Source organism: Pygocentrus nattereri, chromosome 1, assembly GCF_015220715.1.
Source record: "Pygocentrus nattereri isolate fPygNat1 chromosome 1, fPygNat1.pri, whole genome shotgun sequence".
Taxonomy (NCBI): domain Eukaryota; kingdom Metazoa; phylum Chordata; class Actinopteri; order Characiformes; family Serrasalmidae; genus Pygocentrus; species Pygocentrus nattereri.
Window position 1 is genome coordinate 33,393,948 of NC_051211.1, and position 13,716 is coordinate 33,407,663.

The 13,716-nt window shown below is 37.4% G+C and overlaps 1 protein-coding gene across 4 annotated transcripts in view; it reads right to left on the minus strand.

The window, feature by feature from the left end:
- Positions 1 to 13,716, minus strand: part of usp6nl (USP6 N-terminal like) — a 97,803-nt gene that overhangs the window by 43,586 nt on the left and 40,501 nt on the right. For all 4 annotated transcript variants that reach the window (XM_017707609.2, XM_037537653.1, XM_037537647.1 and 1 more), the window contains one exon: positions 240 to 313. In XM_017707609.2, the coding sequence (XP_017563098.1) occupies positions 240 to 313 (74 nt within the window). The remainder of the gene's footprint in view (positions 1 to 239; positions 314 to 13,716) is intronic.

Genomic DNA, 13,716 nt, shown 5'->3' on the forward strand with positions numbered 1-13,716 from the left:
TCTTAAACGCTACCAGTCCTATCAATAAACTGTATTGTAAACAATAAACAGGACTGTGATGGGGTTTAATTTATAGCTGCAGCACTTATAAAACTCAGAAGAACCCACATGAAATATCTGCTGGGATGAAACATCTGCTTGTAATAGGTTCAGGTGGAAATATCTGGCCTTATTCGGTATGAAAGCAATGCGAGATGAAAGAGCAGTGCAGGTTTTTTCCACATTTTTTTCAGACTCACCTTTTCATATCTGGCTACAATCTCAGCCCGCTCCTGATCCAACTTCACTGCAGCATCCTGCTCTGCATCAGACGCTGGAGATACAGAGAGAGAGACAGATGGTAAGCTATTACTGTTGTTGAATATGTTCACCTTAAGTATGATGCAGTACAGAAGTCTTAGGCAGCAATGAAAACTGCTTAAAACATTTTCAAGAAATTGGCCACAGATTATTTCATTTTCACTCCATTTAGAGTGTTTTGATGCGAAGTGGTTTACTAAAGAGAAATTTATTGATTCTGACTTAGAGTGGTGGTGATAGGAACCAGAGGTCATGATGTCTTCAACACAAATATAGCCATCACCACCACTGTAAACAATTCTGTAAGTTTTTTTTTTTTTTTTTTTAAACGATGGAGCCAAACCAAACAATTTTAGCAATTTAATTAAGCAGGAATCTTGAAAAGCTGGTGGAATTCCCCTTTAATGTTGCCTAGAAATGGCCACTCGATTGGCCAAAGGTGTTTCCTCTATCACCTTGAGCCAGTATTATCTATAAGAACAGTACGTTCATAAACTGGCATTCATTTATTCAACCCTCCAGCTAGTTTCACAGACACATACCAAACAAAAACATAAGTTATAGCAGAAAATTCTATATACATTTCTACATGATTATTTCTTCTTATTTTGCTTGTCACCCCAGCTGCCCATAATGGACAAAACAACCCTGCCCTTAGTTTGGCTGCAAGGATGTAAACTGTAAAGCATTCACTGTCTATTCTTTGACAATGTTGTACTTTACATAGCCATGAAATTAAAGCTGGCATGAGCCTGGAACTGAACTGAGAAACAGAAGTAAAGCTCAGTAACCGACATTTAAGCCGTTTTCCCTTGTTAACTCATTCACTATTCACAATCCAGAGTTTGCTAAAGAGTAAACTGACTGGAGAAGGACCATGGGACGGCAAAGCATTCATTACTGAACTACAGTTATATGCAAATAATTGGGCACCACCGGCCAAATTACATATCATGTTTTTGTAAACACAAATTCCACACCAAACCATTTTTAAAATCGCTTTATTTCAAATGGTATTCATAGTTACTTTATATTTGATTAGCTTATAAAACAAAAATAAATAAATAGTAATTGTGGCATGTACAAGGGTTTGGACACCCTTCAAACTGTAAAGTCTCAGAACTTATTTTACTCATTAGGTCTGGTCAGGCAGGTCAAGAACTGTTATTAGGAATTATCAGCTGATGACAGCTCCAGAGTGTTATGAATTCTCTCACTCTTCATACCCTGTGTCGACACTCAACAACCATGGGCTCCTCCAAGCAGCTGGCTGACAATCCAAAAATGAAGCTAATTGATGCCTACAGAGCAGGAGAAGGCTATAAAAAATATCAAAGAGATTCCAGAGAGTCAAAATCATTAAGAAATAGCTTTACATGGAAACTGTGGAAATCAAGGCATCTGGACAACCAAGACAGCTCTCAAATAGAACTGCTCGTAAGCCGTATCTGCATGGAAGAGTCATCAGAAAGAAAGCTGACCTACAACATCATCACAAAAGTCAAAACAGCTAAATCTAGATACGTCAGAAGCATTAATGACAAGTGCTGGGAATATCACTGAAAATCTGTGGGTAGGTATTAAATGTGCTGTACAAGCAAGATGGCCCAACAATATCATACAATTTAGAAGTGCTTCACAAGGAAGTGATTGTAAGTGCAATATCAGTCACATTCTATTCGAACCAACACTGCTTTTTGAGATATTTATTAAAGTCATGTTTACTGTGTTTATTTTCCAGGCAGGTTAGGTTGTTACCTTATTTAGTGAGTCACTGTCACACACTAGCCAACAACAAATAGATTCACTCTATCTTTCTCTCTCTCTCTCTCACACACACACACACACACACACACACTCTGTCTCTCTCTTCAATCTAATTACTGCAACCACAGCCACCGCATACAGGAACCTCCCACCTAACAAGTCAGTCTCTAAAGGATACATAAAACAGCTGGTTCTGTGTGTTCCAAATTTGCTGGCTAAGCATAGGGTATCTTCATTAATGAGAGAGAGAGAGAGAGAGAGAGAGAGAGAGAGAGAGAGAGAGAGAGAGAGAGAGAGAGAGAGAGAGAGAGAGAGAGAGAGAGAGCGAGAGAGAGCGCAGTTCTCATGTCTGCACCTGCACACAGACTGAATGAGCTGATAAAGACAACAAGGAATGAGGAGATGGAGGAAAAAATGGAGGGATGGAGTTTAGTTTCATCATGTAGGTGGCCATCAGTCCAAGCCCCCGGAATTCACTCAGCCTCAGATGTGGTTGATGTGGACAGAGGTTTGTGCACATAAAAATTTAACACAACTCTAAACAGGACACGTCTGAGACCAATCACTTCAGACACAGCACGATTTCTCACGATTCGTCAGACTCTTGAAGAAGAACAGCGCTGCTAATAGTCTTGTATTCACTATATGGTAAGATTGACACCAACTATCATACAACTCTTCTCAGTTACAGTCTGATTGCCATTCTGCGGTCTCAATTATTGTACTTTTAATGCTGAATGCCATAAACCCTAGAAATGAGAATGTTAACATCACTTTCAGGCATACCGAATAATCAAACACAATTAGTATTAATATTTTTTGACTTACCAATTACTGTTAGCTAGTCAAGCGACATGCTTGATAGTTACCCGTTCTGCACACTGTGATAACAACGAGCTCTTCAGAGCAAACTTTATTTTTGTTTTTTTTACTTCCAAAACCTTCTTTAACAATACAGACACAGACCTGCCTAGTTCTATACAGGTATTATTATTAGAGCATTGTTTTGACAATCATCTACCATTTGATGTCAAAAAACAGAGCTTTGTGAAAAGCATGTCAGTCAAACTGTCCCCCTTCCTGTCAAAGTAAACACTTCTTTACCATGTCGAGTGATGAAACTCAGCAGAATCTCTGACGACAGTCAAAAGTTCTTTACTTGTTCAAGTTCTTTACACATACACACAGACATACTCTCTCTCCTCTCCTCTCCTCTCTCTCTCTCTCAAACACATACAGTGTAATAAATGGGATTTTTGTGGGTGAGCAGTACTCACAAAACAAAGAGAAAAGAAAAAAAAAGATGACAGGAGAAGAGAAGAGAAGAGAAGAGAAGAGAAGAGAAGAGAAGAGAAGAGAAGAGAATGGTTTCTATGGTGAGGGCTGGAGAAGCTGGTTTTAGCCTGTTAATGCTCTTGCTGGCTTTTTAGTATTCAATCAACACTCTCCCTCTTTCTCGCTCCTAGCATTAGGCTGATGGCTAACGCTGTGTCTGAGTTAGTTTGGCAGGATGAAGTTCTAAGAATTCCATCAGCTCTTGTGACTGGGGCTGAAAACGTAATTGTTCATTAACAGTCTTTGCTAAAACTGAATCATAACTTGTCACTGTGAGCAAAATTTAAAAAAAAAGTGACAGGAAGGAACACCATGTCTTTAACGGAGACAAAAAACAGCTATTTTTTCCTTACAATACACTATTCTACTTTAATAACATGCTGCTGTTGCATTTATTTTGATATGTAAAGAATGTGACATGACAAACCTGAAAATTCATAGATTTTCTGTGTCACAAATGACCATTTTGACCAAGCAGATGCAAAGAGTATACAAACCTAATTTCTGGAAAAGTCAGGACACTTCATAAAATGCATTGAAAACAAGAATATGCGTACTGTTGATTCTCTTTAACCTTAACTGACACAAGTACAAAGAAAAGGATTTCAATGTTTTTCACTGACCGACTTCATTGTATTTTGTAAATATAAACTAGTTTAGAATTTGATTCCTGCAACACACTCGAAAAACTTCAGAAGCATGTTTATCACTGTAACATCAACTTTCCTTTACAATTACATATTTACATTTACACTTACATTTTGTAATTGCCTTTTCTGCAATTGTTGCAGTTTTGCAAGTGGCATTTTTGCCCATTCTTTCTTGATACAAGACTTTAGCTGCTCAACAGGTCGTCGTCGTCCGATTTTCCTCTTCATGATGCACCATACATTTTCAACAGGAGACAGACATGGACTGCAGGCAGGCCAGTCAAGCACAAGCACATCTATGAAGCCACTATTGTAACATGTGCGGAATAAGGCCTGGCATTGTCTTGATGAAATAACCATGGACTTTCAGGCTAAATGACCGTCATCAGGATGGTTCCCTTTGTTTTCGGCACAGAGAACTTGACGGACGTTTTTTTCCAGCAGTAAGCTGAAACGTGGACTAATCCGACAACAGCACATTATTGCTTATTTACACATTAGCACATTATTGCCTTTTGTACTATCTGATACAAGCTTGGGCCCAGAGAACTCGGCCATGTTTCTCTTCATGTAACAGTTTCAATATGCATTTCTTGACGCAACACTGTGTGAAGTGACAACGGTTTCCTGAAGTACTCCTGAGTCCATATGGCTATATTTAACACAGTAGCATGAAAGTTTCTCATGCAATGTTGTCTGAAGACTCGAAGGTCACACACATCCAACAGTGGTTTCTGGCAATGTCAACAGTGTTCTGAATATGTGCGCCTTCTCGCTCCGAAACCATCTTAGTGCATCCAACAATAAAGGCAGCACAAAGCTTCTTTTATCCTGTGACAGGAAACAAGGTAGCAGACAGAAAGCTAAAATTTTACATGCTGGTCCATTATGCTGACCACACATACCATGCATGCACACCAACTACTATGAGGAGAGATTTTAATCAGTTAAAGTAGACAAAGGATAAACCACAATGAGTAAATCACCAACAGCATGCTTAGTTGGATTGGATTAATCTACAACTGCATTTTGGTCACCTTCAATATTTTCCCTCAGGATTTCTCAGAAATTATCACAGTGCAACAGGTCAACAACAGAGCGTCTTTTACATGGTGATAAAACACTGTAGTACACAGAATGCTCTTGTTCCACATGCTGATCTATTTTATTATGACCAACATGGACTTGAAGGCAGATTTGAATCAGTTAAATGAGGAAAATGGATCACTAAACGTAATGAACAACTGAGGTGAACATGCAGTTATAAGGCCTCTGTTGGCTATAAAGATCTGATGAAATCTCAGTCAGGAGTCAACTCAGTTCAGAGGAAGTTAGTTCAAAACTTTACATAGCTTCTTGAATGGGAACCGTTTTTGCTGTTTGGTTTCAATACCAGTACATCCACAGCCACCCACATGTAACACACAAAAACACACACAAACGCTGAGTGGGAGATATGTGCAAAAGGTTTAAAGAAGCAGGCTAGCTGTGCAGAGGAGTGTGTGTGTGTGTGGTTTCTTGGCCAAAGCCAGAAGCATATAATGAACTCCGCATCCTGCCTGGCTGTGTATTGCACCTTTTCTATCCGGTCTCCAGGGTAATGGAGTTATACACCCTGCTGCCGCTCTAATGAGTGAGATTCATCCATCACCAACAGTTCAGGTACACAGTGAACTACTGGCAACAAGTTTCAGATAAAATTAACTTTATGTACTGTACTTATGTACTTTATGTATCTGGATCTGATAATCCTTTACTATGGAATAGAAGGGAATCTGAAGCCAGATGCACCAGCTATACACAAACTGAAATCTAAGCTAGTAAGTGTTTACTAAAATTCAGATTTATTATAACTGATCAGTGCAATCAACTCAATTCTGACTGGTGAACATATGTATAGTGATTCTCTAGAATATCTTGTCATCCCTTTGGGTCATTAGGCTTCTCAATTGCTGGTTTATGATTCATTTGATTGCATGTTGTGGTTATATCTTGTGGCTGGTCATTCCTCTTCCTTCCACATAATGGTCTTTTCCAACGAACCTGTTCTTCTCAGAATAAGTCCAAAATAAGATTTGTTTATTCTGGCTTCGAGTGAAAGGTGAGGCTTGATTTGGTCAAGGATCCATCTGTTTGTTCTCTTCACCATCCAAGATAGGCTCAATAGACTTTGCCAACAACAAGAGTTCAAAAGCATCAATATTTCTCCTGTCTCGCTTGATTATTGTCCAGCTTTCACATCCATAAAAAAGCACAGAGAAGACTACAACCTGGACAACACTGATCTCTGTTTGTAGAAACAAACTGTTGCAGTGGAAGATCTTTTCAAGGTCTTTTCAAGGTTTCATCCTTGCTCTGCCAAGTGCCAATTTGTGTCGTATTTCTTGAGTACTGGATCCTTTGTTGTTAATAATTGATCCAAGCACGCAAAAGGCGTCCACCATTTCCACATCTCCTCCATCAACTGTATAGTTATCAGTCTTCATTACTAACTCAAACCAAGTTGTACCACACAAACTAGGTTTTGCTAAGCTTAGATACTAATATTTATGTAAGTATTGTTAAAAACCAACAGGAACTGCACAGATAGCACAAAAAAGACAAAAATATTAGCTGACTAGGCCAATCCCATAACCATTTTTGGCTAAGAATCTTGGTTATGTTTAGAACAGCTTACTATGGCGTATCATGACAACCACAAAACGATAAACCATTATATTACCACCCCTAGTTAGTCCTATTAACTTTATGCAGGAAAAGACTATTAGGGTTCCAATTCAGCACAGACAGCCAGAGAAACTCATACGAACAGTAAAAGACAACTAGAAAAGTAGAAAAGTGAATAATATTAGACAGAATGACAGAGAGAACGAGCCAGAGAGACAGGAATAAGTGGAGAAAACTGTTCTTCTGTTCCTCTGTACAGTCTGACACTCAGCCTCAAAAGTGGTCTGGCTTTCACGCACGCACACGCACACACACTGACACTGTCTGACACTAGCTAACAAAAGAATCATACATGCTCAGACGACACTCAGACTTTGTGCTGCTCTCAAGCTATTTTAATCAGCACATTCAGATCAGAGAGCACTTCTTATTTCCCTCACACAGTCAAACACATACATACATACATACATACATACATATATATATATATATATATATATATATATATACACATACATACATACATACATACACACACACACACACACACACACACACACATACACACACACACAGACCCAGACTCCAAGGACACACTTCAGTTACATGTATCAAAAGTAAAAGGGTCTATTTTCTCATTTTTTAAAATAAAGACGTCAATGTAGTGTGTAAACACTATTTCAAAATGTACAGTTCACTGCCCAGTCCATAGTATGGACATAAAATGCAATATTTGATAAAGCTGCTGAGAAATGATCAATTATTATTATTATTATTATTATTATTAGATCAATTATGCATCTCTGACCAGATCTGCCACATATATTTTTTATGGTTCTTAAAACAGGAATCGAACTAAGCTATCATGTAAGCAAAAAGCACAATAAATAAATAAGAGTCCAAAAAAAGTAATAGTAAAAGTAACTACAGTAATGTCCGAAAGTCTTATGCACCCAAGACACATTTTCAAAATCTATTTATTCGTGTATGTATGTGTTTATTTGCTGATAAAAGTTTTAATATTTGAATAAACAAAATTGATAATTTTTATATATATATATATATATATATATATATATATATATATATATATATAAAATGTACAGTGATTTTCTGGATTTGTGTTTGTTTAACCATTTTCAAGCCTCTCCTCGAGGAAGCCCAGTATTATATGTAGTTAAAAAGCAGCTCCTGGTTTGACCAATCAGTGCTTCAGTAAATTGTGCTCATGATTTAATTGATATTAACAATCTCTGTGGCGGCTGTGAAGGTGTCAAGGAAAAATATGGACCCAAGAAATTCTTGTTACTTTTTATTGGTTTTATGTTTATTTGAATTATGAATATGACTTTATTCTAATGTATATTGTGATAAACTCACTGCTGAGGTAAATTGTTTAAATTGCCTAAAACCTTCGCACAGTACTGAACATATGTCAGAAACACGATACAGCAGATGCAGCATTTAAAGTAGAATACAAAATTTGGAAAAACATCTGATAAGATCAGTCAATGATGTACCTGAAACTTCCAGAAAGCTCTGACTGACGTTTTTTTCCCCCTCACGGAATTAGGCCTGCCTATTGGAAATCAAAATGTGGTTGGTTGATACCTCTGTCACTTGCTAACTATGTAGATTATTTATCTTATGTGTTAGAAGCTTCTCTTCAGCTCTTAAAGTCCTAACCAACAGGAGAGCTCACTTAGCTAGATCTACCGAGATACCACAGAGAATAACCATTCATAATTGGCTAATTTGCCTCTTGGTGTTTTGGGTATTTAACCCTTTTGTTTTCATCCTGTAATTAACAATGGAACAAAAGTTTGAATAGAAAAATAATTCTGTTGAATAAAAATTAATGAAATTTTTAGTTCCCAGAAATCATCAGGCCTTCTTTAAAAGTCTAGAACAGTTCTCCTCTGCCGCTGATGATTTGTTGTGAGTGTAGCCTTTCCTGCTTTATTTTAAAATACAGTCTATGCATTTTACAGACAACACTGTTAGAACATTATGTTTCAAGCAAATTTACAGGTTAGCAGGTCAGGATAAAGTATTTTTTGAGCTAATTATGTCAATTTGGTGAGTTAACTTTCACTATAGCCTTGGCTGTCCCACTTGAAAGCCAGATCCTCCCCACAGATCCCTGATTGTTAAAAAATGCCCCCTGATGCAATATATAAGGTCATCATGTGCAAAGATGCTGAGCTGCTGTATTCTCTTGGCTTAAATAAATAAAAGTGACTGTCAAAGCTCTTCTTAGGTGGACACCATCACCATGGCAACGTTTACGTGGCCGCATGCCACCCACCGTTGTGCAAAATGCACAGATAGATGTGTAAACAGACAGTATTACCCTGCTTCACTGTGTCTCCTCAGCATACACTGTGCATGCTCCTTTAGGCTACTTACCTAGTTAGTGGGTAGCAGGGCTGGACAGTATGACAATATTTAACATTATTGTGATAAATTACAATATTTGAAAAGTATTTTTTTTATGTGGCACTTTTGGTTCTTTTTGGTCTGTTCCAACTTAGATGTCAGAAAAAATAAATATTGTGGCATATTGTGTATCGTGAAAAGTTCTGGAAGTATTGTGATATTATTTACTGCCATATCACTCAGTTCTGAACTGCAGGAAAGAAAACAAAAAGTGATCAAATGACAAAAACACTGCTCATCCCAAACATCTACACTTGCTGTAAAAGATGGCACTCTGGTTAATTAGACTTTGCTGTACTTTTGTTATGCTGTTAGCTGCTATAGTTTCTAAAGTTACACATGAGGTCAGCGATCACGTATTGTGTTTAATATTCAGAACCCCCCCCCTATGATTTTGGTAAATCTAATGATTTACCTAATGTCTCTTGACATTAATGCTTGCTAGCTGCCCCACCAACCTGTGACCAGACAACTGGTCCATGCAGTCCATATATAAACTAAGATGCAACAACAATCCATTTTGAAATCCTTGTTTTTGTAATCACGAAAACCAAAACTAGCCACTGCTAATGTGGCTAACAAAGAATGAAAGCAAACAGGGTTAATCAGTATCATACTACATGCTGGCCTTCAAACACTGCTAGCATATATTCACTAGTGGCTAAATCCCTTTAATTAATCAAGATTAATCTGAGATTAAGCGCTGAGCTCAGATTAGTTCCTCCTTTCCCAGTCACCAGCCTTCATACAGAGAAGAGTTCCAGATTACACTTCACCCAGCAAATTAAATTGTTATTATAATAGTTTGGAAAAAAATAAAATAAAAATTACAGTTTAGTCCAAATGTAGACGATTAGCCAAGACTGTCTGAGTCTGAATTTCGCTTCTTTAGTTTTACACCGGAGTCACAAGGCTAATGTAGCTAACAGAATGATTGTGGACACAAATTAGCATCATGCTAACTGCATGCCCAAATCACCATGCACTTTCCCTCAAACTTCACTTAGCTGGTAAGAAATCTCACATAGATTTGCTTGTCATTTCTGACAATGTATAACATACTGTTAGTGTCTAAATGCCTGCTAATGCTGTTTTCACACATCTAGTTTGAGGGAAGTGTGTGATGATATTCGGCTTGCTAAGTGGTGTACATATGCTTCCATTACTTGTTAGCAACATTAGCCTTGTTGCTTCAGCGCAAAATTAAAGAAGCAAACTTCTGACTCCAAATATTTATTGGCTGATGGACTACATTTACAATAAAACATGGAAAAAATGTTTTTATTAATATAATAACAAATAGATTTTTTAAATCACTATCACTTTAAATTGAAGACCTCCATGCCTCTCGTTGGGTTGCACATATGGTGCTTTTCTGATGCAAAAAAGTTCCTAGCCTCCAAACTTTTGAAATCACACCTGGAAGAAATAATTTTCCACACTCGATTTCCAACCTGTAATCTTTCTAGCTGAACTAAACAGAGTCATAATGCATGCAGTCACCGAAAATCACGCTGGGTTTGATCCACAAACTCAGGTAGCAAAATGATCTTATTTTGTAATTTGCAGCTAAAGGGTAGTTTGCGCAAATCTTCGCAGTTGGAGGCTCATTTTTCCGGATAATTCAAGCCCTGTATGAAGGCGGTGTAATAGTCTCCAAGGGAACAGTGACAGAACGTTTTTCTTTTGATCCTGTCAGATGATCATTTCTAGCCAGCAGCCTGATGAGACGTAGCGGGAAAAATATTGAGCGGATTTCTGCTGTTGACAGAATGTAATTCAGTCCAGAGGGAGTTTGATAGTGATTGGAGTGTGAAAGTAGATGCAGCAAAGAGATACACACATGCATGCACACACAAGTGCTATTTTAAAATGTAAAAAAAACAAAAAAACAAAACAGATTGGTTTACTGACTTTATTGTCTATATTCCACTACTGTGTAAATTAGAGGTGACCCAATACCATGTTTTTTATTTCCAATACTGATACCTTCACTGGACAAAATGTTTTCTTTTGACAACTACAGAACTTCAAAATGAGCTATGTTTAAATGAAACTTAAAAACAGAATTCCAATTGTTAGTATGTGAACAAAGTTATTTGAAGTGGTTTGATGCAAAATACTTTGTTACTGACAAATTTAATGCTTCTAAAAGCCACCTCACAACAAGTTATTATATGATATGATAATGAATATGGTGATTAATGTCTAAGAGACAGTGGTGATGTTTATAACACTTTGGGATGAAACATGCAATAGATGCATAATTGCCAGTGTGCAAAATACCCCCCTCTGGTATTTGGGGGATCCCATGTCAGCTGGCTTCTCCTGTGTTGGTGGACTGCTAACTTACTTGCCATAGATGCGCTAATTGGTTAAACCACTCTTTTTCGGAAAATGTTCTTTTCTAGTTTGGTAATGCCATCTTGCACTTCTTACACATCATCTCTTTTGACTTTTTGGTTTGACAAATGTGTAACAATTGACTTTTTCAACTAAACTCTTGGGAAACTGGGCACATTTTCAAAATCACAAATATGCTGTTTAGACTGTAAAACTTTTCTGTGGAATCCTGAGCATAGTGGCAGTTGCTAGGCTATAAAGGACCATAGCCAAGAACTTGGTGAACCAATCTGTTACAGCGCCACCCTGAGGCAGACCAGGGCTGTCTCTGTTAGTAGTTAAGAGTACCAAAGACAGAAGCTCTTTGATTGTGGGTGAAGTAGCTAAACAATAACCATTTTATGAAAATTGAGCTTCCATTAGTCCAAAATGGGCTGCATAATGTCATTATTTTCAGGGATCCCCTAGAATTTTCACTTTGAGACATTCCAAGAGTCCAAGAGGTTAAAAGGCAGAAAATAGGCCCCAAGAGAAAACTATCTTTATTACTTTTTAAGATTTACTAATATTTTACCAGCATCAACATTACATGTAAAAACTCAGAAGACTTGTGTGTGCAATAACATCAGCTTTCATTTCTCTCCTCTTTCTTTTTCTCCCACTTCATATTTCTCATCTCAGTCATCCTCATCTATGCCCCCCCCCCAACCTGTCCTACTCTCTTTTGCTCTCTCATCATTCTCTCTAATTATCTCTCTCTCAAATCAACCCTCAATAGTAGGGGTGAACAATATATCATTTACTAGTCATTTTAACAATACTGATCTTTGAAATACTGATACTGCAGAAATGTGCACTTATGAGATATGATCTCATAAGTGAAAACAGGACAATCATAAGAAATTTTGGGCTAAATGTGCGTGGGAATAAATCGAGTGTAACATTTCTAAACCAATTCAACACCGTGAAATGGCAGAGCTCAAAGTAGGGGGTGGAGGTGTGTTTGTCAACCCTGTCGGACAGAAAACAAGCCTGTTGTTAGCACATTGACGTAACGTAAGTTAGCTTGGCTAAACAAAGTATTTTATGAAAGACTTTCTTTTTTAAAATGTGTGCGGGTGAATGATAAATATGGCTTTCAAAATGAGTTTTTAAAGATCTTATAAATAGGACTATTTACATTTGCATATATATTTGCATTTTATATTTATGCACATTTTAGATCTTAAATATAATTATTGCTATCAAAGGTTTTAATTTCCTATTTCAGTTACATTTATGGCATTTAGCAGATGCTCTCAGTAGGGGTTAGTGGGGCCACTGGACTTAAATAAAAATAAAAATCTACTTAGATACCCAAAGAAACCTTTGTCCTTGGGCTTAGTTTTGTACCTACATTTTTCCCCAAATAAATAAACATTATTCTAACAAATACACATTTTCATGGTTTCACTGAGGTCACACCACCTGACATGATACACTGAATCATTCTAACCATGACAATGACACTTATTCAAAAATTTGTGAAACAACTACTGACCTCTGCATTGCACCATGAAGGCCTATTTATGATAATGCATAAAAGTATTTATATGGATGCACTGAAAACTGAGGCTGAATAATTTGATCTGTGACATGTACTTACTAAATTGTTTCTTGGGGAAATAACTGACTTAACGGACACTAAAAATGCATGTCAATGACCTATAGATACCTTGGTTAGCGGTGGACTTTGCTGCAATCCAGCACTAAAAGTTTAACAAGTTGTCCTCAGAGTATCTGACCTATCACATTGTTTTCCTGGGTGCTGTGAGCCTCCTGACAAATCACAGTGTCATATGAGTTTCTGTGGGTGTTCTGATAAATCAAGGTGATCGTGTCATCCAACAAAAATCTCTAACTATGATATCACTAATTCACCAGTTCATTTTTAATATATTGCAAGGCAAATCACAACTGCAGTTATAAGCCATATAACCACAATACTATAGTATTCTGTCCACATTGTGCAGTCCTATTCCTGCAGTCCTGTTCTCCTGTAATTGTGAGTGGTATTAACATTAAGCCTGATTGGATGATTAGACACACTTGTTGTCTGCCCTTTGTCTTTCATTTCATATGTGATGAAGGAGAGAAGTGACAAAGCAATAGAAAATAGAGAGCAGACAGCTCAAGGCCACATAGCTGCCCTCACATACTCTTCTAACAGACATGA